This window comes from Lichenostomus cassidix, chromosome 22 (genome assembly GCF_008360975.1).
Source record: "Lichenostomus cassidix isolate B80296 chromosome 22, HeHo_3.0, whole genome shotgun sequence".
Lineage (NCBI taxonomy): Eukaryota > Metazoa > Chordata > Aves > Passeriformes > Meliphagidae > Lichenostomus > Lichenostomus cassidix.
In genome coordinates, this window is record NC_139502.1 from 1,131,309 (window position 1) to 1,158,988 (window position 27,680).

The 27,680-nt window shown below is 59.6% G+C and overlaps 1 protein-coding gene across 2 annotated transcripts; it reads right to left on the bottom strand.

Moving 5' to 3' along the window:
• Nucleotides 1–236: 236 nt before the first annotated feature.
• On the bottom strand, nt 237–17,506 carry LZTS1 (leucine zipper tumor suppressor 1). 2 transcript variants are annotated; one of them, XM_085080407.1, is made up of 4 exons: nt 17,371–17,506; nt 4,658–5,088; nt 3,479–4,303; nt 237–2,859 (listed from the first exon to the last, which is right to left on the bottom strand). In XM_085080407.1, the coding sequence occupies exons 2-4, from the start codon at nt 5,006–5,008 to the stop codon at nt 2,200–2,202; spliced, it is 1,836 nt and encodes a 611-aa protein (XP_084936533.1). In that variant the 5' UTR covers nt 5,009–5,088; nt 17,371–17,506; the 3' UTR covers nt 237–2,199. The 2 variants fall into 2 exon arrangements, with proteins under 2 accessions (XP_084936533.1, XP_084936532.1); XM_085080406.1 differs by lacking the exon at nt 17,371–17,506 and adding an exon at nt 16,353–16,495.
• Between the last annotated feature and the right edge of the window lie 10,174 nt (nt 17,507–27,680).

The window sequence follows — 27,680 nt, forward strand, 5'->3', positions numbered from 1 at the left end:
CTGCTGGGCTCAGCCTGGGAGCAAAGCCAGATGGATTATCCCTCTCTCCCTGATCCGCCAGGCGCTGCTTTTCCATGCTGGGGTTATCCCAGCTGCAGAGCGCAGATAACGCTGAGCTCCCAGCAGGGCCAGGTGGCTGGGTGTCCCCAGAGGGGACCCTGGTGGGCTGTGATAAACGGGGGTGGCTCGGGCAGGGAGAACCCTGGGGACACTGCCAAGCACCCAGAGAGGCTGGGGAAGTTTTAAAAAATTTATTTATAAATAAAAACATAAAATTACCAGTAGTTTACATCAGTCACCAGAAAGAACATCCAAAAAAAAAAAAAACCGAAACAAAAAAATAACCTGCAGAAAAATAATTCTCTGTACAGGCTGGGGCCGGGATGGCCACAGCTGCCACCTGGAGCGACACACCTGGAATGCAGACGGCACACACAGCGCATTGTGCAAAGGCAGCACGGCGAGGCCTCTGGAGATCACATCATACAGCTGGGGGGCTGAGGGGACACAGGGCTGGGGACAGGGACGGTGCCACCGAGGCCAGCGGGAGCAGGAGCAGGGAACTGCCGGGCTGGGGCGTGGGGAAGGGCTCTGCTCCCCTCGGCAGCGGGGTTGGCTCGGGAAGGCTCCGGTGCAGAGCCCTCGGTGCAGGGCTGTGCCTTGGGGGATGCGCAGAATCCCTTCTGGCCTCGCCAGCCCGATCCTTCAGTTTTCCAAAACATCCTTCGGCAGGTCTGGGCGAAGCCTTGACCCGAGGTGGCCCCGACTTAGAACCGCAGGAGTCTGAGGTTGGCTTTTTCCAGCGGGCCAGGGGTGAGCATCGGCTGTGCCGGCGCCGGGACTGGCTGGGAAGTGCCAGGACTGGCTGGGAAGTGCCAGGGCTGGCTGGGAAGTGCCAGGACTGGCTGGGAAGTGCCAGCCCCGGCTGGGAGAACTGGGGCAGTGGTTTGGGGTGCTCAGGGCCGGGCGCAGAAGGCACAGACTGGTTTCTGTGTGTCACCTTTCCAGGCTGGAAGGGCGCGAGGGACGCGGAATTTTGCACAGCTCGGAGCCCTTGGCCGAATTGGCGGCGTTGGGATTGTGCAAGATCCCCCAGAGCCCTGGAACGGGGCGGTGGGTAAACAATTGCAGCAAAAACATCATTGCACTGGCACAGGGGGTCCTGGCTGGAGCCCCCACCCCACAAACTGGACCCTGCTGGTGCCCTCCCCGGCCATGGGGACACGAGGGTCACCAGCAGTGCCACCTCATTATCCACGGAGCCACTTGATGGTGGCAGGAGGAAATTTTAAGAGCTGGGGTAGGAATTAAGGTGAAAGTGGTTGGTTTGGGGTTTCTAACCAGCTTCCCTTGGCTGGATCCCACGGGATAAGGGCACAGGGGGAGATAAGGCAGCCGGGGGTCCCGGGAGGGACAGTCCCAGCGAGTGTGAGGGGCTGTGGGGTGAACACAAACCCCATTCCTTGGTCAGACTGTGGCTGGGACATTTCTGTGAATTCTTGGGTTCTCACAGAATTCTGTGAATTCTGGGAAAAGGGACAGAGTCCTTGTCCTGGGAGCAGGGAGGGCCAGGCTGCCCCGGGCAGAGGGAGGGGTGTGAGTGCAGTGCAGGGGGCTGTGCTGGGAGTGAGAGGTGATTTGGGGGTGGGCTGAACCCGGGGGGGCACGTGGGGTCCTTCCTGAGCCCCTCGGGGTGGGAGAGGTGCGTGTGACAGTGGCAGGAGGTGGCTCTGAGCTCCCACCGGGATTGGCACTGAGGGAGGAAGGGTGAAGAGGGTGGGAGCTTCCTGCCGGGATCTGGGGCTGATTGCTGTCCCGGGGCAGGACCGGGCTGTGCCATCCCCGGAGCTGTGCCAGGCCGGGTTCCCGTGAGCCTGGAGCAGAGCATCCCCTGGGCGCTGGCACGGCAGAGAATTCCCTGGAGTCCTGATCCCTGCCCGCCCCGCTGGCAGCTCCTCGGGGGCAGAGGGGGCAGTGCCGGGGCGGTGCCGGGGCGGGGGAGCTGCGGGCACATCACCATTGGTCACCTCTGGAACACGACAGGGACAGAGGGACAGGGGGACACGGCTCAGCTCGGCTGCCCAGGGCCCGAGCGTCTCCCTGGGCTGCGAGGAGGGGACAGGGGGGACACGGCTCAGCTCGGCTGTCCAGGGGGCTGAGGGTCTCCCTGGGCTGCGAGGAGGGGCCAGCAGGGCCGGCTCAGATCTCGGTGGCGATGATGTCCTCGTAGGGGACGTCGGCGCCGGGGATGTCCAGCTCGATGGGCTCCTTGCCGTCCTCTCCCGCCGCCAGCTGCTGCAGCATCTTCTCCAGGCTCTGGTTCCTCTTGTACATGTGCAGGTAGCTCTGCTGCAGCTGCTTCTGGTAGTGGATCACCTTCTCCTTCTCCTCCTTCCACGTCTGCCGCTCGTGCTGGAAGCTGCAGCTCATCTGCTCGTTGTTGTCGCGCTCTGCCTTCAGCTCGGCGCGCAGCCTCTCCAGCTGCCCCTGCAGCGCCTGGGCATCGTCCCCTCCCGGCCGGGGAGCCTCCCGCGCCTGGCCGAGCTGCTCCCGCAGCACGGAGAGCTCGGAGCGCAGCTCCAGGATCTCCTGCTCCAGCAGGTTCACCTTCTCCCGCAGCAGCTCCGACTCGTTCTTCTTGCGCTGCAGCTCGTTCTCGCACACCTCCAGCTCCATGGCCTTGGTGCGCAGCGACACCTCCAGCTCCTGCGCCTTCATCTCCAGCCCCTCCATCTTCAGCCTCACCTCCTTCAGCTGCACCTTCAGGCTCAGGATCTCCGTGGTCTTGCTGGTGAGCTCTGTCTGCGACTCCTTCAGCTGCTGCTTCAGCAGGGAGATCTCCCCCGATTTCTGGCACACCTTGGGGGGGAAGAGCACCTGAGTTAGGGCTGGACCTTGGACAAAGCCCAGGGCACCCTGGGACTCAGTGTGGAGACCCTGAATTTAATTTATTTTTATTAATTATTTAATTCTAATTGGTATTTATAATTAATATTAGGAATATTTATTATTAAGCATTGGAATTTCCCACACTTAAACCATCTCTTTGCTCAGCAGTACCAAGGAGTGAGTAAATTAAGCTTAAGCAGAGAGTGGAAGGTTTTACTGCTCCCTAACCAACGGCCATGGCAAGTCCAAGTAGTTCCTATTTCCTCGTGGAAAGGCAGCTTTACTGCTCCTGTGGGGCAGGCAGCTGCAAAAGCCAGTGCTGGAGGCTGGGAAAGCCGAGTTATTTTAATGACTGAGGGGTTTTATGCAGTGGTTGTTTCCTCGGATGAGGGGAAGGGTTAAGAGGGGCAGTGAGAACCTCAATTAGAGTGCTTGTGGGACAGCCTGGGGCTCTCCTGGGACTTCAGATCCATTTCCTACAGCCTAGGACACTCCTGCTGGATGCAGGAATGGAGATGAGGAAGGCCTGTGGGGTTTGGAGCTCCCACCCTCCACAGTCCCTCTGCTCTGAGCCCCTTTTCCCCCTTACCTCCCACTGTGTTTCCTCCAGCGCCGGAGCAAAGCTGGTCTTCTCCTTCTCGTAGGACCTCAGCTTGGTCTCCAGCAGGTTCTGCTCCTTCATGAGTTTCTCCAGCTCCTCCCGGAGCTGCTGCTTCTCCTGCTGCAGCTGGAACACCTGCAGGTGCAGCACCTGCTGCGTCCGCTGCGTTTTCTGCGAGGTCTGCTTGAGTTTGCTGTTGCATTTCTGCTTCAGCCCCTCCAGCTCCTCCTTGCAGCGCCGCTGCTTCTCCTCGTAGGCCTGGCAGGAGCTGATCTCCTTCTCCTCGAAGCTCGACTGCAGCTCCTGCAGCTCCCCCTCCCTCTCCAGCAGCTTCTGCTCCAGCTCCTGGATGGTGGACTCGTCCGTGGCGATGGGCGAGCGCACGCAGGCGGCTTTCTCGGCGGCGGGGCGGTGGTGGGGGGCTTTGCCGGGGTTCAGGATCTTGTTGCCCCCGTCGGAGAAGGACATGGCCTTGAGGCTCATCATGTTGCTGTCCTGGATGATGGCACACTGCAGGATGTTGTGGGCAGAGCCCCCGAAGCGGCTGATGGGACCCATGGGCGTCACCAGGGGCTCCAGCTGGTAGCTGCTGCTGGTGCTGTGCGTGGGCAGGCTGGACATGGAGTTGCGGCCGGAGTCGGACAGACCCCCCGAGCAGGGCAGCGGCCGCAGCTCCTGCTCCTTGGCTTTCTCCGGGGGGTGCAGCGGCTGCGGCAGGGCTGCCCCGCTCTCGGGGGATGGGTGCAGGATGGCCCCGGAGCGCGGCAGCACCGGCTTGAAGGCCGTGGGACGAGGGAGAGGCTTCTCCCCGCCCTGGAGGGAAGAGCACAGCAATCAGCGGCGACCCAAAGTCCTCGTGTGTCCTCCCAGCCCCGGGGTGGGACAGCTGGGGTGTGCCCCGAGGGCTCGGGAGGATGCTGCTGGGCTAAACTGCCTCCGCTGGATTCGGAAATCGAAGGATCCAAATCCTTCGGGTCATGTTGCTGACCCGAATTCCCAAAAGCAGAGGCTGGCCCAGAGCTGCCCCTGTTCTCCCCTCCCCAGCACAAACTGCATTCCCTGCTCTTCCCCGTGACCACGACCAGGACAGCCCCGTGGTGAGACCTGCAGACCCTTTGAGGACAGCAGGGACATCCCCCCACGCCCGGGGCCACTTCTCCTACTCACCACTTCCAGCTGGCTGGGGAAAGGCATCAACTTCTGCGGCGTGGGGGTCCCGAAATCCAGCGAGCTGCTCCCGGCCGGCACGGCCAGCTCCCCGCCGGCCAGCGCGGTGTAGTCCGGCCGGTGAGAGCCGTGCGCCTTCTGGCTGACCTTGATGTAAAAGAAGTCCTCATTCTTGCTGCTCTTGGAGCCGGACTTGTGGCCGGAGTCCTGCGAGAAGCCGAAGCGGAGCAGCCCGTCCGAGTAGCGGTTGAGCTTCTTGAGGTGCGAGGATTTGCGCAGCTTGTACTGGGAGGCGCGGCAGTGCTTGCTGTGGAAGCTGTGGCCGGAGATGAGGCTGCTGACGCTGCCCATGCTGCCCCCGGCGCCGACTCGGGGCTGGACGGCGGGGCCAGGTCATAGCAGAGCCCTGGGCGCGGCCGGGAGCGGCGAGCCTGGGGACACGGGGACACGGCGTGAGGACAGGCGGGGTTGGGGGTGTGAGGGTGGCATTGAGAAGAGACATTGAGGGGGACCTTACTGGGGGCTGCAGCTCCTCCCGAGGGACAGCTCTGGTCTGTGACAGGGAGAGGAGCCCGGGAACGGCTGGAGGGATGGATGTGGGTTGGATATCAGGTTGGATATCAGGTTGGATTAGGTTGGATGTCAGGTTGGATATAAAGGTTGGATTAGGTTGGATATCAAGGAAAGGTTTTTCCCTCCGAGGGTGGTCGGGCACTGAACACTCAGGTCTGGAGCCAATGGCTGGGAACATCCTGGATAAAGCCAGGAAGGTTCTCTACAGAAACCTCTGAAAATGCCGAGAGGAGGAAAAGGGATTTGTAGCAATTTTTAGTGTCTAACAGGTGTGATCTCAAGGAGCCCCCGCTCCCGGATGGATCCCTGCTCCTCACCACTGGGAGCCGCAGCCACAACCTCTCCCGCATCCCTTTTCCTCTCCAATTCCCATCGCTCCTCTCGAGCTGCCTGGAAAGGGACGCGGCGAGGTTTAATTACCGCTAATGGCTGTGCAGCACTCGAGAGGACAAGAGGCCCCGTGTGCCTGAGTGCTGTGATTAGCGATCAGAGGCATGTGGGGCTCGGGGCTCCTTCGCTTTGTTGTGGGGGAAAAAATATAAATAAAATAAAACCCCAGCTCCTGGTGGCCTCTGTGACACTCGGCTCTAATGGAAAAGCACATCCATCTCGGTAATTAGCGGCGAGGTGGGAGAAGGGGGAAGGCTCGTCATCGAAATGAGCTGAATGCTGTTTGCCCGGAATGAGGAGAGAGGGAACGGAACAGCTCGGAGCTCCCAGCGGCAGCGCTGGATGATCCAGCTCCTCTCCAGAGCTACCCCAGGCCGAGTTCCATGGTCCAAGCTGGAATTTGGGGTTAAAAGTGGGGATGGGAGAGGGTTGGGTGGAGGAGAGAGTGTGGGAACGCCGTGCCAGAGCATCCTCGCTGCCCCATCCTCAACCCCAGAGTCACTCCTCTCTTTTCCCTTTCTTCTTTTCCCACTCCTCTCTTTCCCTACTCCTCTTTTTTCCCATTCATCCCTTTTCCCATCCCTCTCTTTTCCCATTCTTCTTTTCCCATTCCATTTTTCCCATTCCTCCCTTTTCCCATTCCTCTCATTTCCCACTCCTCTCTTTTCCCACTCCTCTTTTCCCGTTCCTGCCTCCCTCTCTCTGCTCCCACCCAGGGCAGCACCACCCGCGCTCATCCCTCTGCTTTATTCGTTTCCCTTTCCGTGCCCCGAGGACCAGGATTGATTGAGTGTCAAAGGAAACTCCTGGCACGGCAGGCGATCCGCGTTAATCCCCAAATCCATTTTTGGGAGATTAGGAGGAGGAAGAAAGAGCGGCGGCCGGGATGCTGCTGATATGGCACCGCTGATGAACGGCTTTGGTTTTGTCACCCTCGCTGTCCCCTCGGCTGGATGTGCCCTGGGATTTTGGGGTGCCTGGAGGAGATGGGGGAATGTGGGGAGGCAGAGCTGGGACTTTCCAGCCTCTTGGCAGGAGGCGTTTCCACCAACCCCAGCCCTCCCACGCACCCCGAGAGGGTTGGGCGCGTTTTTATTCTCCTTCCCTCTTAGAAATCAACACTTGGAAAGAGGTGGAGGCATTTTGTGAAGTGTAAAAGGGGCAAAAAAATAAATATAAGTGATACTGGGAGTGCAGGGAGTGAAAACGGGGTGTCCGATGGGCAGCTGTGGGGAGCACAGCTGGAGAGGGGGAGCACAGCTGGAGAGGGGGAGCACAGCTGGAGAGGGGGAGCACAGCTGGAGAGGGGGAGCAGAGCTGGAGAGGGGGAGCAGAGCTGGAGAGGGGGAGCAGAGCTGGAGAGGGGGAGCACAGCTGGAGGCACAAACGGGGTCACAGAATCCCAGAAATGAAAATAAAGATCCTTTGGGATCATCGAGTCCAACCTACGACCTAAAAGTCGCCCCGCAGTGAGGGGTTCTGGCAGCCTGGATCTGCATTTGGGCTGTGGGGTTTGACCCGTGCCGGGCTGTGGGCTGCACGGTGCCCTCGGTGGGTCCCGCGATGTCACCCGGCTGTCCCCAGAGCCACACGCTGAGCCCGCTCTCTGCCCGCCCGGCTCCGGGCGCTCAGTGTGATCACCCCGAGCGGCGGTTTGCGCTGTCACTCAGCAATTAGCGAGGACAGAGAGCCAGAAAGGACACGAGCCTTTCCCTCCCGCCCGGCGCCTGCAGCAAATGAGCCTTTCAAGGGTCTTTTGTCGGCGCCGCGGTGGGGAGGGGACAGGGGGGCAGCAGCACGAGCCCCGTGTCCCCTCCCCGAGCGACGGCTGTGCTCTGCGACACTTCCAGGGTCTGTGAGCGACACTGTCTGGATCAGGGAATCAGAACGGGCACTGGGAGGCACCTGTGGATTTCCCCCAGTGTGACCCCACAGCTGCAGCGTGGCGGTCCTGCGGGACAAACCCCGATAAACAGCGTGGGCTGAACCCGCGGGATAGGGGAAAACACGTGGATTCACCCACTCGGGCTTGTGCGGAAAAACGGGGAAAAAAATGAATGGCATCTCGTCATCCCAGTCATGCCTACCCTGCACGTGGGAGAGCTGCTCTCCCATCGCCTCCTTCCCCAGCGGGCTGCAGGAATTTCATCTTATCTCCTGGAAGCTTTTCCCTCTTCCCCGCCGAGCTCTCCTAGGCACAGCTTTCCCTGCACCTTCCCAGGCAGGTCACCCTCGCAGCAGCCCTCGTTTCCTCCCAGGCCTGGCGGTGCTGCTCTGCTCCCTGCTGATCCTGTTCTTCCCCCCTTCGGAACGCCAGAGCTTCCTTCTTCCCCGCGAGCTCTCGCCCACTCCTTTTCCCTCCTGGATTATTCATCATCCTCTCCGTGCAGATGCTCCCACACATTTGGGTGTTTGTTGGGAGATGCACAGATAACACAGAGCAGCTGCCAAGAGCTCGGCTCCCGGCTCAGCCTCCTTCCTCTTTCCCTCGAGCGCCGTGCCCCTGTGCCAGTCGGTGATGTGGGGCTTGGGGACACCAGGAATGTGGCCCTGGAGGGGACAGCTGGGCACTTCCATGGTGAAAACCACGCAGGTGCCACCTGGAGCATCTGAGTTGTGCTCTAAGGAAGGGAATGGCTCAATCCAGAGCCTGGAGCGCAGCAATTCCACCGAGTTGGGTTTGGGGACAGAACCCAAACCGGGCTGAGCCTCCAGGACCCCCAGAGGCTGATGGACACAGGCTGAGGAGATGGAGCTGCCCTGGGCTGTGTGAGCATCGGCCCTGCTCTGCTGCTCTCCCTGCGCCCGGCTGGGGCCGGGATCTCCAAACCCTGCTCCTTTTGTCTCCAAACCCTGCTCCTTTTCCTCTCTAAACCCTACTCTTTTCCCTCTCCAAACCCTGCTGTTTTCCCTCTCCAAACCCTGCTCTTTTTCCTCTCCAAACCCTGCTCTTTTTCCTCTCCAAACCCTGCTCCTTTTTTCTCCAAACCCTGCCCTTTTTGCTCTCCAAACCCTGCCCCTTTTGCTCTCCAAGCCCTGCTCTTTTCGCTCTCCACAGCAGCGGCAGCAGTCACTGCTCGCAGAGCCCCAGCAGCACAGCGACCTTGTTCCCCCCCAGGTCCCCTCCAGGTCCCCTCGCCTCTCGCGGCGCTAATGGGACTCAATTCATCCCTGCCCGGCCAGGCGCCTGCCTCGCGGTGCTCAATTGCGGCTCGGGGCCCCACAACAAGGCTTTCATTCACTGCCACCCATTGTCCCCGCGCATTCAGGGACATTCATCGGGGTGGTTTTGATGGCAGGCCGGCAGTGAGTCGAGCACAAAGCGCTCACCATGTGTTCCGCCCCGATTTGCCATTAGCCGGGGGGGGACACTCCTCGAGAAGAATGAACCTCCTCAATTACACGTTCCAGCCACTCGAATGGCCCGGGAGTCCATCACACTTCATGTTCTGTCAATGAACACTGAGAGAATTCACACCCTCCGCCCGCTGCTCGTTAGAGGAGCCTCTGCCAGGGGCTGGCTGGGCTCGGTGCCAGCGCGGCGGTGACAGCCCGTGGCTCTGCCGCTGTCCCCGGACAGCTGGCACCCCGCTGCAGGCCTGGAGGTGAAGGTGCGGTTGCTCAATGGGGTAAAAAGGCCAAAAAACGTCAATTCGCACCGCACGGGCAGCGCTGGTTCCCGCGGGAGGGTGGCTCGGGTCATTTGTGTCACCCCTCGTCCTGCTGGAAAAGCCAAAAATCAGGGCTGAATTCAGCCTCAGCTTCGGGAGGGGATTTGGAGCGGCTGCGGCCAGCCGAGGAGCGATCGAGGCGCGGGATGTGGCAACAAGTGGCCGCGCTGGGAGCGCAGGGTGAAGTCACCGCCGGCAGGACGTGGGCGGCAGCGAGGCGACAGCTCCGAGCTGCGCTCGGGGAAACCAGCGCCGGAACGAGAGGGATTTCTGCAGCCAGCAGTGAATCACATCGGCAGGACAGGCTCTGGGGTATCGCTCCAGCCCACCCCGCTCCCTCCCGGGGAGAGGCTGCTGGCCCTGCCCGGAGCGATTGCTCAACCCGCAGAAAATCGGTGTCAGCAGCGCCCCGTGACTTCCCGCAGCTGCACAACTTGCTGTTTGCTCTCCTGCCAGCGCTGCCAGGCCCAGCAGCAGGGCTAGGGCAGCGAGCTGTCATTATCCCCTGTGTCACACCCCAGAGGACGTGGCAGTGACACAAACCCTGCTGCTGCTGGCTGGAAGGTCACAGCTGTTTGTCCCGCGGGGAGCCTGCAGGGTCACAGCCCTGGGGAAAGGCTGGGGATGAGGAGAGGGCTGGGATGGGAATGGGACCGGGAAAGGCTCTGTCCCCAGAGGGTGGTGGCACCGGACAGGGAACGACACAGCCCCGAGGCTGCCAGAGCTCCAGGAGTGTTTGGACATTTGGGGCGCACAGGGTGGGATTTTGGGGTGTCTGTGCAGGGCCAGGGCTCGGGCTGGATGATCCTGTGTCCCTGCCTGACCCCGCAGGGCTGTCCCCAGCAGAGCTGCCTCCTCACCACGGATGCTCCTCCTGGATGCAGCAGCGTGGGAAAATCCCCAGAGCCTGATCGATCCTCCCTGCTCTACCACCTCAGCTTGCTCTCCAGCTCTTTCCCCTTCTCCCGACACCCAAATTCCTGTCGATAACCCTCAGCCCTGCCCGTGCCATGCCCAGACCCCAAAACCTGAACACTTTCCCCTCCATTTTAGGTTAAACCCTAAAATTTTTCTGCACTCCACCGCACTCCCCCAGCTCCCAGCCCCACGTGGCAGAGCCACCCAGAGCTCCCCAGTGCCATTCCCCCCGCTGTCACAGGCATTCGGGAGCTCATCAGTGATTCACGCAGCACCCACACGAGTCACATCAGTCATGCTCCCGCTACAAAGGAACGCGTGTGAGACGCCGTTAAATATTCCTGGGGCGGAGAGAAAGATCCTTTCAGCTCCTGTAATTCCTCCCAGCATCTGGCTTTTCGCACTAATGAGCGACTGAGACGGCAATTAAAGCCCTGCTAATTGGGAGCGCTGAAATGCTGGTCCCTGCTTTGGTCTTTTTGCAGGTTTGGGGACACCGGAAGGGTGGCAGCGGCAAAACCTCCACCCTGGGGAATTTCCACCCTCGATCCCCGGGGAGCAGCCACAGCCTCTCACCACCAACACCATCCCTACTAAAGCGACACTTTTGGGGACAGTTTTGGCCTCCCAGGGATGCTGTGGGAACAAAGGGAACACCTTGCAGGAGGTGCCATTCCCGCAGGTGTGGAAGGAAGGTCCCTCCTGCCCTCCCCCCCGGCGGGCTGGGATATTTTGGGAGCCGTCTGGGGCTGGCAGGTGGTGCCGGGGTGGTGACAGCTGAGCGCGGCTTTCACTCGGGAGCCGCCAGGCCCCTTGTCACACTTCTATTCCCGACCCTGCTCCGCACAATCTGCCGGGCTGGGAGCTGAAAATCCTGGATCCGAGGGGCTGCTTTGCCTCGGGCAGCTCCGGGATGCTGTGCCTGAATTCCTGCCCGTGCAGCACCAACCCCGCCGGGGCTGGCTGTCCCACCCGTGTCCTCCGTGCTGTCCCCTGGATGTCCCACCCGTGTCCCCCGCGCTGTCCCCTGGGTGTCCCGCACATGTCCCACGCGCTGTCCCCCGGGTCTGCTTGATGGAAAGGCTTTGTCTGTCCAGCTAAAAATAGCAGGAACTTGGTGTAACTTGAGATGAGCCCTAAATACTTCTCCTCCCAGCTCTCCGCTGCGCACGTGTCTCCATCCCCTTAATTACGGATCAAACCGCAACGAGGGACAGCAAACCCGTTCCCCGCAGGGTGGGAGCAGGTGGCAGCGCCAAGGGCTCCTTCCACAAGCCACCGACCTCCCCAGCTCACCAGGAAATGCTGGGCCGAGGCTCTTTGTGCTGCACAACTCCCCCAGGAGCGCGGAGGGGAGCAGCATCCTCTCCTTGTACAGGCAAAATTTAGAAGCGGCGCTGAGGCTGCCATGGAGACAGAGCTGTGTTTGCAATCTCCGTGCCTTTTATTGTCTCTCCCCCTCTCCTGAGAGGCTGAAAAGCAGCCAGGAGCAGCAGGGCTGGCATTGCCCCCCTGGCATTGTCACCCTGCTGGTGGTGGCCACAGCGCCCAGCCCACCTCCCCTGGGTGCCCAGCAGGGTCCCCTCTCTGCGCCTTCAGCCCCTCTCAGTGCCATTTTTGTCACCTCCTGGCTGTGTCTGGGGGTCAGGAAGCAGATTTGGGCTGCTCTGGCTCAGCCTGGTTGGGTTCAGAGTGGCACAGAGGGGCACAGAGGGGCACAGAGCCACCCTCTGCTGTCCCCTGCTCTGCTCCCTGGGGGAATGGGGGGACAAGGGCTGAAATGGGGCTGGTTTGGGGCTTTTTCCTAAAGCTGGAGGCTGCCTAGGAAATGGGAGAGGGAATAACAGGCCGTGGCAGCAGCTGAAACCCCAAAATTGTGTCCCCAGCCCGAGGAAAGCTGTGACTGTCAGAGGGAGAACCTCTCAGGTAGAGCCTGAAGATCTTCCTCAAGCTAAACCCCATGTCAGATCCAGGCTTGGCTCCACAGAGCTGTGCTCACTCCTGTGCTGCCCCTCCCTCTCCGTGACACCAGTCAGTCCCTGCTTTGTCTGAATTTGGGGATTTTTGTCCCCTGCCTGCTGCTCAGAGCCGAGAAAAGACAACTTGTGCACAGCCATGAGGAGCCAAGCTCAGTCCTCACTGTGAGCAGCATCTGCTGCTGCTGTCGCCTCACCCCAGCTCCCTCCTGCTTCCCAGAGTGTCACATCCCAGCCTGTCTCCCTCAGTGCTCCAAACCAGCAGCAGAAGGGGAGGAAAAAAAGGCAAATTCAGTTCTCACTTCCTATTTTCCTCTTCCTCTCTTTCCCAGACTTGGCCTGTGGTGAAATCCACCCCTTTCATGCCTGGCTGCCAAATAGAGCGATTCTCCCGACAGAGAAATGTACGTCAAAGTTGCAGGGAATATTCAATTAACCTTTAAAGGAGCTCTTCCCTAAGTGGCTCATGGAGATGTCACTTAATTGTTCCACAAACTAAAGCGCTGGGATTTCGGAGGAGCAGGGCTGTGCAGACAGCTCTGGCTGCTGGAAAAAGGGGAAGGTAAAGATCCAAAGGTTCCTCCCAGCCTGGATCCTGAGCTGGAATCTCTGCCAGGGTGATCCTGGCCTGGGCAAGGGGCCAAACCCACAGCTCTGCATCCAGGAAAGCTGGGATAACTCCAGGGGAACATCGTGGATGGCAACATGGATGCTTGGGAGGATTTTCCTTTCCAGGGGGAGGGAATGAAGCTTCTAGCTGCATCCTCTCCATCTCCCAGGCCTGGGGAAGGATTCTCCCTTCTCCCAAAGTCAGAGGGTTTCCTGTAAATGATTTAAAATGCACTTTCAGAGGGAGCTGCCTTCCACTGAGGCCTGGTGCTGCCACGAGTGGATAAATGGGAATATTTTGGCCCAGCAGGAAAAGTTCTGGCTGTGAGGAAGAGGAAAGGCTGGCTGGGAAGGAGAGGAGCTGCAGGCTGAGCCATGCCTTTGCTCCTGAAGACATCCCAGCACTGCTCGTGCTGCTCCTTCCCCCAAATCCAGGGAATTTGGCTCCCCAAATCCAGGGAATGGCCACACTCAGGGCTTCCCACGGACAATCTGGGAATTGCTGGTGCCTCCCTGCTCTCGGGGAGCTTCTCCCAGGGAAGGCAGCGAGCACAGAACCGCAGCAGCAGCAGAGGAGCAGCGCAGGGAAAGCCTTTGTGACCCACGTGCCGAATCTGTGTGCATTCCCTGCTATTTTTAACTAATCCCGAATGGAAACGCTGCACGGAGCTCTGCCCATTCCCAGCCTCGCTCCTTCCCTGCTGCTCCCTGTCCCTCTGCAGCCTCCCCAGCTCCTCGAGGGCAGCTGGCAAACGAGGAGCACCAAATCAGTCAGGCAGGGGGTGGGTTTGCAGACCTCCCAAGAGACAGAAATGTTTATAAACACGTAAATCGGTGGTCAGGGGGACAGGGAGAAAAACCCTCCGAGTTTCCTGTCAGGGCTGAGGTCCCACAGCTCTGTCACGGAGCCCTGTGGGGCTGCAGCGCTGTCTCTGCAGGCTGGGCTGCTCCAGGAGCAGCTCTAGCAGCAGCTCCCGGAATAGCTCGGTGCTACTATGGTTTCACACTTGGCCACGCAGCTCCGCAAGCTCTCAGCTCTGCCGGTGCCCGCGGGTGACTCGGTGTCCCGGGGAGGGTCCCTGTAGCTCGGCTGTGCCTGTCAGCGGTTTTTGGGAGGGTGACAAGGATCAGATCCCTGCCCTGCTGCCTGTTGCTGCTGTGTGGCTGCTCTGCGGCTGCCCTGCTCTGCGTGCCGCGGATGCCTCACCTGAGCATGACTGGACCTGCCCGCTGCAGACAGAGCCTTTCCAGGAGGGGAGAAAGAGGGATTTGGGGCTGAGGAGACAGCAAGGGGTGCGGGAGGAGCGGCAGATCCCTGGACAGGTCCTGCTCGCCTCTGCAGCAGAGCATCTCCCACTGCCACCGTGGGTTCCCTTCTGCCCTGCACGCCCTGGGCACGGCAATCCTGCCCTGGAACTCCCCACGCCTGCTCCGGTGGCTTTGCAGGGCCGCTGGGCTTTTCTGGAGCTCTCATTTTGCTGCCTGAGCCTCGCATCCCTCGGCCTCCCCCCGCCCGGCAGCGCTGCCTGCCAGGGAGCTCTGACTAACGGGTGGGTGGGAGAGAACGGCTCCGGCCCCATTCAGCAGCCCTGCCTGCCACGCGAGGGGTCACGGGCACAGCTGGGGGCTCCGAGGGCCAGCCACGAGCGTCCCCCGAGCCGCGATTGTGTCCCCGAGTGCGCTTTTGCAGCTGCCATTAATTGCCCCCGACGCTGATTGCGGGGTTGGGGATTTTGCACTTCCAACCCTTTGTCCCGCTGATTAATGGCCCTGGTGATTAATGGCCCGGGCGGAGCGGCTCGGCAGCCCCTGCAAAAGGCTGGCTGTGGGCGCAGGGGTGAGCTGGACGCACGGAGGGGACAGTAAGTGACACAGCGTGGCCGGACTGGCGTGGGAGGCTGGGCCAGGCAGGAATCGCTGGCAGAGCTTTCCAGGGGAGGTTAATCAGTGTCTGGAGCCGCCGTTGATAGTGGAGACTCACGAGGAGGTTTTTCCTGCAGCCTCTGGTGCGGAAAACGAGCTCTGGGGAGGGATTTGGACAGCCAGGGGAGCTCCAAAGCTGCTCCGGAAAATGGAGCTGCGCTGGTCCCTCCTGGCTCCCCGGGGCACACGGGGGAGGGAGCAGGAGGTCACAGACCCCACTTGTGAGCAAGGAGAGAGACAGAAAGCAGCCCAGGAGGTGCCCAGGGCTCGGCACGGCTGGAAGGAGCTGCCGGGGGTGGTGGCAGAAGGGACAGCAGGAAAAAGTGCCAACTGCCCGGGAGGAAGGGATGCCCGGCAGGGATGCAGAGGTGCCACCCATGGGAGCACATCGGGGGAATCGGCACTGGGGGTCCCGCACGATCCCGGGCTCTCTGCTGGTTGTGGGACCTTCCTGCCACCCCAGGGGACACATGTTCTGAGCCAGGAGAACAGCGAGGTGCTCTCTGCAGAGCCAGCAAGTGTCCTGTCCCCTCGGAGATGTCACGGTGCCAACAGCGCTCAGCAAGGACGGCAATGTCGCGCGCCAGGACGTCCCCCCACGGAGCCGCGGGGCTCTGCAGATCTGTCCCCGAGCTCTGAGTGTCACCGGGGCGAGCGGTGACAGCCCGGCGCTGACTTCTGCCACGGCCGTGGCAGCTCTCCAGCGCTGCTTTCCCAGGCGAGATTAATCCCTGGCTTTCCAGGAGCTGCGCTGGCACTAGCTGGAGCTGCTCTGCCCTCCCGCCCACGCCTTCCCCCGGCTGCAGAGCCCGGCACGGACCGCGGGCAGCACCGCCGGACCCGCCTGGCCACGGATGTGCTCCCAGGAAAGGCCAACCCCCTTCCAGAGGCGCCCGGGGGATGCCGCCTCCAGGCGCGGTTGGCATTTCCCGCAGAGGATGCCCACGCCAGGCGCAGCCTCCGCGCTCCTTCCTCCCCTTCCACCCACCCGCCGCTGCCCGCGCAGCTCCAGCGGCAAACCATTCCTGCAGGAGCAGCAGCCCTTTCCCGGGATGGCTCCGTGCTGATGACAACAAGCCAAAGGCATCCGCTGCTTCCCTTCCCTGCCTCTCCCGGGGAGCGCGGGCGCTGTAACCTGAAGCAGCCCCACCGAGGTGCTGAACAGGCAGAATTTTCTCGCTGCCGTGCGAAAAGAAGTTTTCCAGACTTCAGAGGGAAGCGAAAAGCCAGAGCTGAGCCGCGGGGGAGAGGCTCCGAGCGGGCAGGGGGATGTGAGCCGGGAGCGGGGGCGAGTTCAGCCTCTCGCCCGGGGCGACCCTGGCCCTTTGTCCCCTGTCCCCGCGCCCTGTCCCCGCGGTGCCGGGCAGGCAGATGGGCGGCGCGGGGCATCCCCGGGGTCTCTGTGCCTGGCCGAGGGGTCACCCCAAAGCGATCGCTCTGTGCGGAGCCCCGGCCGAGCAGCTCAGCCCCCGCCGGTCCCCTCGGTCCCCGCGGTGTCCCGTCTGTGTCCCCGCAGCTCCCCGGGCAGCGTCCCCCGCTGCCGCCAGCGCTTCCCCCGCGCGTCCCCTCCGTGTCCCTGCCCTGAGCTCCCCGGGCACTGCCCCCCGGTGTCCCCCGCGTCCCGTCCGTGCCCACCTCGGGTGGCCGCTGGCTCCTCGGCGCGGCGCGGGGCTCCGCGGGGCTCCCGGAGCCGGCCCGGCCGCAGCATCCCCGGCGCGGCGGCGGAGGAGGAGCCTGGACCCCGCGCCCGCGCACCGGGCCCGCCCCGGCGCAGCCCCCGGCTTTGTGTGCCTGCCCCCGGCCCCTCCTCTGCCCCCCGGCCCCTCCTCTGCCCCCCGGCCCCTCCTCTGCGCCCCCGGCCCCTCCTCTGCGCCCCCGGCCCCTCCTCTGCCCCCCGGCCCCTCCTCTGTCCCCCCGGCCCCTCCTCTGTCCCCCCGGCCCCTCCTCTGTCCCCCCGGCCCCTCCTCTGCACCCCGGGCTCGGGCAAGGCCGAGATTTGCTGCTCGCTCTGGGGCAGATGCTGAAGAAGGGAGAAGGGGACGCGGCAGGATTTGGACTCTCCTGGCGCTGCGATTGGGTCTGGCGCCCTGGGAAGCTCTGCGGGAACAGAGCCGAGAGCCCGGGGGAGCAGCGGGGAGCTCGCCTGGCCGGGAAAGGTCCGGGCTGAAGTTCCTGTTCTGCCTGATTCGGGGCGAGGAGCAGAGGCTGCGATGTCCCCGGGCCGGGCTGAGCTCCTGCCGCCGCCGCGCCCGGTGGCACAAACGGGACACATTCCCCGCGCCTCCGAGCGCTCGTGGCGCTGGGAACTGCTGGGCAAAGGGGCAGACTGGGGGAACTGACCCCTCCTGGGATGAGAGCAGAGCGAGGGGTGCTCTGAGGAAAAACGCTGAATATCTCTGCTAAACCAACACCGGCAGGGCCCCGATTTCTGCAGCCCGAGCAGGTTGTGTTCAGCCACACGCCAGGCCCATCCTGCTCGTGCAGAGGTGATTTTTCCAGCGGCAGGGGGATCCCGGTGGACACCCACCGGCTCCGGGATGTCCCCGTTGCTCCCCAGCAGCCTGGAACCAGCTGGAGGTGCAGTAGTGTTCCCAATCCCTTCCTTCCCTGCACATCTGCCCCTGGGGATCCTCTTCGCCTCCTTCCCCCTCACCTGCTCGTCAGTCTCTCCCTCCGCCAGGTTTCCCTGCCGGTGCGGCGCGGGGCTGACGCAGCGCTCAGGAATTCTCCGGGCAGCTGGCGGCACATCTGGGCTTGTCCCGGGCACGGAGCTGCGCGGCTGCGGCCGGGTCAGCTATGCGGGCAGGGAGGATCCCTGAGCGCCGCGTGTGCTGCTGCCGGCAGGGAATGGGATCGGGAGGGAATGGGATCGGGAAGGATGGGATCGGGAGGGAATGGGATCGGGAGGGAATGGGATCGGGAGGGATGGAGCCCCGGGAAGAGCTGGCACAGCGGGGTTTGTGCCTGGCAGGGGAGCACAGCCAATCCCTTCCCAAAATCCGCCTGGGAAACTCTCCTGGGTGCAGCCAGCCCTGCGCACACAGTGAGGGAGGTGAGTCCAGCAGGACCCTCAGAACGAGAGGACTCCAGGCCTCGGGGACAAGGGACACCAGTGTCACACTGGGCTGGTGGGTGTCCGTGGGGTTGGGATCGTGTCCTATGGGGTTGGGATCGTGTCCAGCAGCACTGGATCGTGTCCCGCGGCACTGGGATCTTGTCCCACGGCACTGGGATCGTGTCCCACGGCATTGGATTTTGTCCCACGGCATTGGATCCTGTCCCACGGCACTGGGATCGTGTCCCACGGCATTGGATCGTGTCCCATGGGGTTGGATCGTGTCCCACGGATGGAGCTCCAGCCCTCGGCACGGCTCAGGAGCGCAGCCGGGCACAGCCACGCGGATTTTCTCTGCTCTGTTCCCCAGTGGGAGCAGCGCCAGCAGCCCAGGAACGGGCAGGAGGTGTGACCCGAGCCGCAGCCCTCCTCCCCCGCTGCCGGGGCGTTGGACACGGAGCGAGAATGGTCCTGCGGGGGTGGAGCAGCGCGGTTGGAGCTCGGCACGAAGCGCGGGGCTGTGATTTATGGCGCTCGGCAGACGAGATCCACCCCCTGCCTTTTTTAATGTTGTTTCCTGGCAGCTCCCGCGGTCTGTGCCGAGCTGAGCAGCGCTCCCACAATCCCGCGGGGGCCGTGAGAGCAGGCGGCTGGAATTTGCTATTTTGGGAGCTCCGAAGTGATGGGAGGAAGAGGAGGAAGAGAAGGAGAAAGAGAGGGAGAGAGGAGGAGGAGGAGGAGGAGGAGAAGGAGAAGGAGAAGGAGAAGGAGAAGGAGAAGGAGAAGGAGAAGGAGAAGGAGAAGGAGAAGGAGGAAGAGGAAGAGAAGGAGGAGGAAGAGAAGAAGAGGGAGAGGGAGAAAGAGAAGTAGAAAGAAGCTCCTCTGGGGCTGGAACTCGCCCTCCCCAGCTGCTCCATCGCATCCCATCCCATCCCATCCCATCCCATCCCGTCCCGTCCCATCCCATCCCATCCCATTATCCCATCCCATTTTCCCATCCCATTATCCCATCCCATTTTCCCATTATCCCATCCCATTTTCCCACCCCGCTCATGTCAGCACTCGCCCTGTCTGCCTCTCCTCCCCCGCAGCTCTGACTCGGCGCTCTTGCCTCACCTCCCGACTCACCTGGCAGCTTTCCCAGGGCAAGGGAGTCCCGGAGAGGACTTGGAAAGGATCCTGGGGGAGGTTTGGGCTCTTGAGGAGCGTGGGGTGAGGGCCAGGCTCTGTTTTTCCCTAAAAATGCCTCCCAGCATCCACAGAGCTCGAATTCCCCCACGGTGGGACTGATCTGTCGTGAAAATCCCCTGCAAACACTCCCATCTCCCACCTTTTAGCAGAGCTTGAAAAATCCTCCAACAAAACCCAACCGGAAAAAAAAAAATTCCCCATAATCCACTTTTTGTCATTTGGCTGCAAACAGGGGGTGAGGCAGAGGTGATTTGTTCCCCTGGAGGGAATTGGGGCAGGGCAGTGCTCCCGGCCCTGCTCACATCTGGCACCTCTGGAGCAGCTCAGGTGGTGGGCAGTGAGTCACTCCTCATCCCCTCCTTCCCCAATCCCCCTGGACGCAGCCATAAGTGGATTTACATGGCTACACGGAATAAAACCCCCTTCTCCCTTATATTTTAGGATAAAGGATAAAGAAATTACAAAGACAGGATTTTCCCCCCTTTATTTTTTTTTCTTTTTTTTTTACTACTACCAGATTATTTACAAATCCATTGAAATTGGTTAGAACTCGGTTCGCACTCATTTACTGCTCGGGGAGGAATTACAAGATAATAAGATCAGCGATAAAAGCAAGAAGTAGGTGTGTATTTAATGACTTTTTCCCCCACAGAGCCATGAAGGAAGATTGGAGGAGTGAGGCAAGGCTGGAAAAGGAAACAAACCCTCCAAAGGCTCTGCAGGGCTGGAGAACTCCGATGGAAGCTGGAGGAGCAGGATGGGGGTGTCAGGATAACGGATTTATCCTTTATTTTTCCATGGGAATTTTAAACAGATGCTGGGATTTGAGGCTGGGGTGCAGCAGGACAGGAGGAATGTTCGGTGTTGGATCATTGCCTCTGGGCAGGAAGGTCACAAACGGACCTGGGGAGCTGCTGGAGTGACTCGTGTTGGAGCTGGGAGGACATGGGGGAGATCACGGGGAGGATTTGGGGTTAAAACAGCTGGAAAACGCTGTGGGAACACCTGGGAGAGGCTGCCCAGAGCAGCTGTGGTGCTCCTGGATCCCTGGCAGTGTCCCAGGCCAGGCTGGACAGGGCTTGGAGCAGCGTGGGACAGTGGAGGTGTCACTGCCATGGCAGGGGTGGCACCGGATGGATTGAAGGTCCTTCCAACCCAACCATCCCTGGATTCTGTGATCCCACAGCCTGTGAGGAGCTGTGTCTGTGGGCAGTGCTGGGGAGCTGTCCGGTGTCAGATGGGCTCAGCTTAGGGCTGCTGAATATTCACGAGCTCAGCCCCTGCCAGGCGCTGCCACCAGCTGATGTCCCGCGATGTTGTCCCCATTGTGCTGCACAAAGGGATTTCCAGCCGGGGCCGCGGATAATTCCTGTTTGGGATAATTCCTGTTTGGGATAATTCCTGTTTGGGATAATTCCTGTTTGTTTCAGATAATTCCTGTTTGGGATAAGTCCTGTTTGGAATAATTCCTGCTTCGGATAATTCCTGTTTTTGGGGTAATTCCTGTTTGGGATAATTCCTATTTGGGATAATTCCTGTTTCAGTCAGGGTGGAGGAAGGAGAGAATCCATTCCAATAATCCCCCGAGCTCTGAGTTTTCCTTCTCGGCAGGGTTTAGGGACATGGGGACATCACCCCTGCCAGCTCCTCTGTGCTCGCTCTGTCATTTTGGGTAAAATCTGAACCAGAATAACCCCAGAACGGTTTGGGCTGGAAGGGACCTTAAATATCATCTAATTGCATCCCCCTGGTGGAATTGGAAAACTTTCCACCATCCCAGGTTGCTCCAAGCCCTTCCAGTCTGGCCTTGGGCACTTCCAGGGTTCCAGTGGCCACCACAGCTTGAGAAGCAAATTCCACTCAGAGCAGACTCTGCTCCTTTCCTGGAGCCCTGGGAAGCAGCTCTGCTTTCAATCCCAGCAGTCTGAGCAGCAAAAAAAAAAAAAAACCCTCAAAAGGTCGTGAGAAAATCCAATCCCATCCCAGCTCAAAGGCAGATTGATATTTCCTCTTCCACTGCTGGGACTCATCCGTGCCTTTCCCATGAAAATTAATGCTGAGAGCACGTCTCAGATCCCGGGCAGCTCCTCTGCCTGTTCCTTTGATTGCTGCTGAAACAGAAACAAGCCCCAAACACATCCCCAGAGCGTCAGAGCAGCGCTGGCTCTGTGGTTTGACAGAGCAGCTTCATCTGGAGTGGGAGCAGGGATGAGCTGGGTGGTCCTTGGGATGGCTCTGGGATCTGGACACCCCCTGGGAGCTTTGCCTGTCTGATTCTGATCGAAGCCAGCCAGGAATTCCTCCAGAAGAACCATCCTGGTGTCGTTTCCTCTGACAGCAATCGAGGTTTCTGCTCCTCAGGGCCTGAGAGAGGAGATGGAGAATTTGGCTCCTTGGGGCATTGGGGACAGAAGGTGAACACAGAGCCTGGGTGTTTTATCTGTGAGGTAAAGTGCTCCAAACCCTGCTCCGGGTCTGGGGAGGGAGCTGAGGGGTGGAATTTCGGCGGATGGAGGTGGGAAGGTGAGTTGGGATCCCAAACTGTGGGAGGGAACTGGAGCTGTGTGTCACATCTGGGTGGGAAACAGGAATATCCGTGGGTGAAATATCCCAGCCTCGGTGCTGACCCGATCCAGGGGCTCTGGAGCAGAAGTTTTCTCTCCTGCAGCCTTTTCCTTCTCCTCCTCCTCCTCCTCCTGCTCCTCCTCGGCATTACTCACCCTCACGCAATGCTGATCTCCCAGCCCTGAACCAGTCGGGCAGCAAACACCATTCCTGCTGGCAGGAGCAGCTCGGCTGACTCTGCCTGCCCGGGATTCACCCCAGGATTCACCCCAGGATTCACCCCAGGCTGCTCTCCCGCTGCTTTCCGGGGGAAAAGGCAGAGGGGAAAAGGCCTGGCTTCCCCTGGGATGTTCAGTGCTCCTCTCAGCTCCCTTCCCTTCTGCCTCAGCAGCCTCTGGATCCAAATCCTGCTCAATAATTCAGCAGAGCTGCTGCACTCGGGGAGTGAATAATTCATCCTGGAGCTGGAGGAGGAAATGAGGTTCCATCAGCATCCCGAGCAGAGCCAGAGACTCCTGCACTGCTCTGCTGCCGGGGCAGAGCTTCCCTGGGATCCAGCCGGGATGCTCCTGCTGGGAATCATCCTGTGCTGGGTTGGGAGATGGAGCACACCGAGGGTCCCTCAGGGTTCCCTGCCGTGGCTCCCCAAAATGGGGACAATCAGGGAAAAGTCTGGTTGGATTTTCCCCAGGAATTCCCAGGGAAGGGGCAAAGGGGTGTGAGGGTGGGAAGTGTCCCAGGAGTGCCAGCATCGCTCGGGGACAGTGGAGATTCCCAATTCTCCCCTTTTCCCTTTGGATATTTGGGATCCTGCGGTGCAGGGAGGGAGGAGGGGGAGGCGCTGAGCTCCTCGGGCAGGGCAGGATGGGGCTGAGGGGACACCTGGGGACACCCTGGGGTGACACCATGCCCTGTCAGGTTGTTAGGGACACCTGGGGACACTCTGGGGTGACACCATGCCCTGTCAGGTTTGTGGGGACACCTTGAGGGTGACGCCATGCCCTGTCAGGTTTTTGGGGACACCTGGGGACACTCTGGGGTGACGCCATGCCCTGTCAGGTTTGTGGGGACACTCTGGGGTGACGCCATGCCCTGTCAGGTTTTTGGGGGTGAGGAACAGTGGGATCAGCAGGACAATGCCAGAGGCTCTCCCTGCTGTCCCCAGCTGTATCCTCAATCCCAAACCCATCCCAGACCCTCCCTGGCTCAGGAAAGGCCAGAAATGCACCTGGAGGTTCCCACTGGGCTGCGAGTGCAGCAAATTGGGGTGAAAGAGCTCGAGAAAAGGCCAGAATCACCCTGACTGCTCCCTGGCGCTGCCCAGACCTCTTTGTTCTCCCGAGCTGTAATTCCCTCTCCCCAGGCTCCACAAAACCCCAAATCTCCCCGCGTTCCCCATCCCTTCCCTGCAGCCCTGCGATAAAAACCTCTTTCCCAAATCCTTCCTCCCCAGGGTGGAGCTGCGCCTCGGCCAGCCCGGGATAATTTGATTTTCGGCTGCCAATTTCCACAAGAAAAGCGGGGATTTGCGGTGACAGCGGCAGCTGGGCTGTCCCCAGCGCCACCCCCTCGGGGGTCCTGGCCCTGCGTGGTGTCGCTGGGCTGGAACTGGATGAGTTTCCAGGCTTTTCCCAACCCATTCCAGGATTTTTTCCATGCGGGATGAAATCCTCGCGCTGCTCAGCCAGGCAGCCTGGAGCTCCGGCTGAGCTGAGCTCTGGCAATGAGGTTTTATTGGGAATTTGGGTTAAAAGGGGATGATTTGGGGTCGCAGCAGAGCTCGGAGTGGGAGCATCCCGAATTTCCTGTGGCAGAACCGGGAGCCAAGGCGGGCAGAGCTGCTCGGGGGAAACTCCAGGATTTGTTTATTTACTTCACCCGGCTGTGAAAAACCCATTTGGCTGCACTGTTGCAAATTCGAAGCCCTTAAAGCAAGTTAAATCACTCCTAAATAGGAGCAGTAATTCGGGGATTTATGGAGCCAGGGGCTGCATAAACACGGATTTGAGCCGCTCGCACTAAATCAGAGCAGAACCTCGAGCAGATTTTCCTCTCTGCTTATTCTCCAGAGCCCTTTAAACTCGTTTCGGGTTGATTGAAGCCCAGCCTGGGCCGGGGGAGGTAGGAGATCCCATTTCCAGCCCTGGGAAGGCAGGGAAGCTCCCAAAATTCCTGTCCCAACTGCACCTTTATCAAACAAAGCCAGGCCCTAAATCTCGGAAGGAAAAGTCATTTTTGCCCAAAATATTGGAAGGAAAAGCCATTTTTGTCCAAAATCTCAGAAGGAAAAACCACTTGCACCCAAAATCTCAGAAGGAAATGCCATTTTTGGCTAAAATCTTGGAAGGAAAAGCCATTTACACCCAAAATCTCAGAAGGAAAAGCCATTTTCCCCCAAAATCCCAGCCCAGAGTCTCAGGAGGCTCAGAGCTGCTTTTTGGGGATGCCCAGAGCAGCAGAGCCAAGGCTGGGCAGGATCTGCGTGAGAACTGAGAGGGAATTCCTGATCCGGGAGGAGCAAGTGGGATTGGGGACAAGATAAGGGTTTGGGGACAAGATAAGGGTTTGGGGACAAGATAAGGGTTTGGGGACAAGGTAAGGATTTGGGGACAAGATAAGGGTTTGGGGACGAGATAAGGGCAGCTGCTGTCAGGTTTGGGAGCAGCTGCTGTCAGGTTTGGGGCAGGCAGGGCGGGATTGGGGAGTTGATTGAATCCCTCACTGCAGGGTGATGCTGTCAGGTGAGGCTTCCCTGCTGGAGCCACTTGGAAATGTCACTTTTTGTCACTTCTGTTCAATTCGGGTCTCGAAAAAGGTTTGATGCACTCAGGGGTGATGAGTTTGGCCTTGAGGGGTTTATTGAGGCAAAATGCCAGAGGGGAGCACTGGGAGACTGCTCCTGTCCTACCCTTGGAAAAGTGCATTTGTACTCTGAAAAAGGTTTTTTTAATCTGGAAAAGCAGTTTTTTACTCTGGAAAAGTGGTGGCTTTTTGGTTTTGTTTTTTTTTTTTTCTTTTGGTTTGTGTGTGTTTTGTTTTAATCTGAAAATGTGTGTGGGTTTTTTTTTTTGTTGGTTTGTTTTTTTTGTTTTGTTTTTTTGTTATTGTTTTTACTCGTGATAAGTGGTTTTCATTCTTGATTAGTGTGTTTGGTTTTGTTTTGTTTTGTTTCTTTTTAATCTGGAGAAGTGGTTTTTACTCCCTATAAGCACTTTTTTAATCCGAAAAAGTGGGTTTTTAATTTTTTTTTAACTCTGCATAAGCCCTTTTTCACTCCTAAATGTCATTTTCCCTTGCCCACCCGGCAGGAGGGGCAGCCGAGGCTCTGCCCGCTCTGCCCTTCCTCACCCAGGAGTTTCCCGGCTGGAATGAGCTCGGATCCTCTCCCGGCTCCCCGCAGCATCGCTGCTCTGCAGGATCCTCCTCGCCCACCAGAGGCTGCTGCTGCCGTGCGGAATCATCCCGAATTCTGCTCATCCTCTGCTCCGAGGGGCTCCGGCTGGTGAAACAAGAGGAGAAGGTTGTTTCCCCTCCAGGAGTGGGAGGAATTGGTGTTTTCCAGGGGAAATGTTGTGGGGAATAATCCTGGGATGGTTTGGGAAAAGGGTCGCTGATGTTGGGAGGTTTTCCTGGGGAAGCTGAAATAAATGAGAGGGAAATCCCTGGAGCCTGGAATGCTCCTGCCTTGGCCTTAAAACAACTTTTATTTTGGGTCACCTGGGCCAGGAGTCCCTGACACCCCAAAGAGGGAAAATCCCGTGGTTTCCCAGGAAATTCCAGCAGGGAACAGGTGATTGGATTATTGTGTTAAGAGCTGGTTTGTAACTCGATTTCCATTTCGCAATCAGCAAATGCCATTTTTTAAAAAAATTCCTATGCATGTGAACACGGTGAGGTTATCAGGAATAAATAATCCTGCAGCTCCTGGGAAGGGAAGCCTGGCTGGGATGGGAGATCCCTGACCCTGGGGCAGGTTTGGCTTTTGGAGCTCTCTGAGATCTGCTGCAGGTTCCTTGTGTCACCTGGACCCAGAGCCAGGTCCTTTCCAGAACCCCCTGATCCTGTTCCAGGACCCCTGATCCTTCTGCAGGATCCTCTGATCCCTTTCCAGGATTCCATTACCCTTTTCAGGATCCCCCAATCACTCTCCAGAGCCCCCTGATCCCTTTCCAGAATTCCATTATCCCTTTCCAGAGCCCCCTGATCCCTTTCCAGGATCCCCCAATCCCTCTCCAGAGTCGCCCGATCCCTTTCCAAGATTCCATTACCCCTTTCCAGAACCCCCTGATCCCTCTCTAGGACAATCCAGAGCAGTGACCTGGCAGTGTCCCCCGGCTGCTGCTCTCCCTCTCCTGCTCCTGCCTGGGGACACCTCTTTAGTGTCCCTCTGCTCTGTCAGTGGGGACTTTGTGGCTCTGCCACCCCCACCCCGTTCTGGGACCCCCCAGGGCTCGGGGCTGGAGGGGTTTGGTGGCCACAGCACAAATCTGAGGTGTTTTTGGCTTCCCCACTAGCTGGGTGATAAACCCAAAGCTCTCCCCAAACCCCCCACAGGCACAGCAGGGAGGAGATTTTGGATCCCCCCAGTTCCCCTCAGGTAAAAAGCCCCAAATTTCCCTTCCCCTGCGGGTCAGGGTAACCATGGCAACCCCTGGCTCAGCATCCTGCGGCACAGGGAGCTGAAGAGTTCCGGATTTGTCCATTTGCCGCTGGCTGCTGATTGCCGCTCTCGGGCAGGTAGAGCCCGGGCGGGCCGGGCGGTGATTACCGTGCCGAGATGGATGCATTGCTATAGTTACTGGCCGCGCTCTCCCGGCCTGATGGGGACTCAGCTCCTCTTCAGATGGAAATGCAGCGCCGGGAATGGCAGCGCGGCTGAGAGGGGATTCATCCTGCTGGAGCTGAGAGGGGAAATGGGGTGGGCAAGTGGCTGAGTCAGTGGGGTCAGAGCAGGAATGGGGGGATGAGGAGGGGGAGCAGTGCTGGCACGGCTCTGGTGTTTTTCCAGGCCTGAAATCCCTGGCACGGGTTGGTACTGCCTGGGAGCCTCCAGAAAATAAAGCCAAAGCCACCAAACCCCGGCAAGGATGAGGAGCTGGGAGAGGAGGGGTTAGGGGGGATGAGGGGGAGGAATTCTTTAGGCAGAGGGTGGGGAGGGGATGGGATGGAATTCCCAGAGGAGCTGTGGCTGCTCCTGGATCCCTGGAGTGTCCAAGGCCAGGCTGGGATAACCTGGGATGCTGGGAGGTGTCCCTGCCCAGGGCAGGGGTGACACTGGAAGGGCTTTAAAATCCCTCCCAACCCAAACCATTCTGGGATTCTGTGGACAAAACAACACCAAAAACACCAAATCCCCCTCGGATCTGAGCAGGATCCTGCATCCCTCATCCAGCACCCCAAACCGGGAGCAGGGACATTGTCCCACCTCAGAGATGGGCACTGCAAACGGAATGTCAACATCAGCGGTGGCCCAGGACGGCTGGAGGTGCTGTGATGACCCCGCAGAGGCAAACCCACCCTGCCCAGGGATCAGGGCTGGGATCTGGAGCCTCCCAGACGGAATTTGGGATGAGGACTCCGAGCATCCCTCACTCCCCCCTCCCTGCGGCGTTCGAACACCCCTAACCCCAGCCGGTTAAAAGGGGGTTGATTCCTTTCAGCCTGAGTGCAGCCAGGGTAATTTAGTAGAAAAATGTCATGCTAATGCAATTCCAAGTTCAAATGATCTTCCATTTGGAGAGGGGAAGGAGAAGGTGTGTGCAGGCAGAATGCTAAACCCCGCCGCTCTCGCAGGAGCAGCAGCTCGGGGGGAGACATAAGTCACATGAAATCCTGCGAGTGAGACAGAAAAATGAATAAAAACTCTCCCCGAGCCACCATTAGCATTGCTGGGGGGCAAACCCAGCCTGGAACAAGTGTAGCGGCAGGCAGGAGCGGTGTCGGCGAGGAGAAGGTGGCATGAAATTACAATAACGCGGAAATAATGAGAAAAAGTTATCAGCGAGACGGGTTTCCTATTAAAATGGGAATGCTGCAGCCCAGGTGCTCCTGCCCCGCTCCTTCCCCATCCCTGCCGATGCTCTGGGAGCTCTCGACTCGAGAGGGGAGGGAAGGAGAGATGGAGAGGAGCTCTGGATCTTCTGCCAGGGCTC

Bases quoted from the DNA above. Each gene is read 5' to 3' on its own strand.
- LZTS1 (XM_085080407.1), bottom strand. From the start codon at position 5,008: ATGGGCAGCGTCAGCAGCCTCATCTCCGGCCACAGCTTCCACAGCAAG. The intron at 4,304-4,657 runs GTGAGTAGGAGA...TCTTCCCTCCAG, and splicing joins TCCCCAGCCAGCTGGAAGTG to GGCGGGGAGAAGCCTCTCCC. The intron at 2,860-3,478 runs GTAAGGGGGAAA...TTCCCCCCCAAG, and splicing joins TGGAGGAAACACAGTGGGAG to GTGTGCCAGAAATCGGGGGA.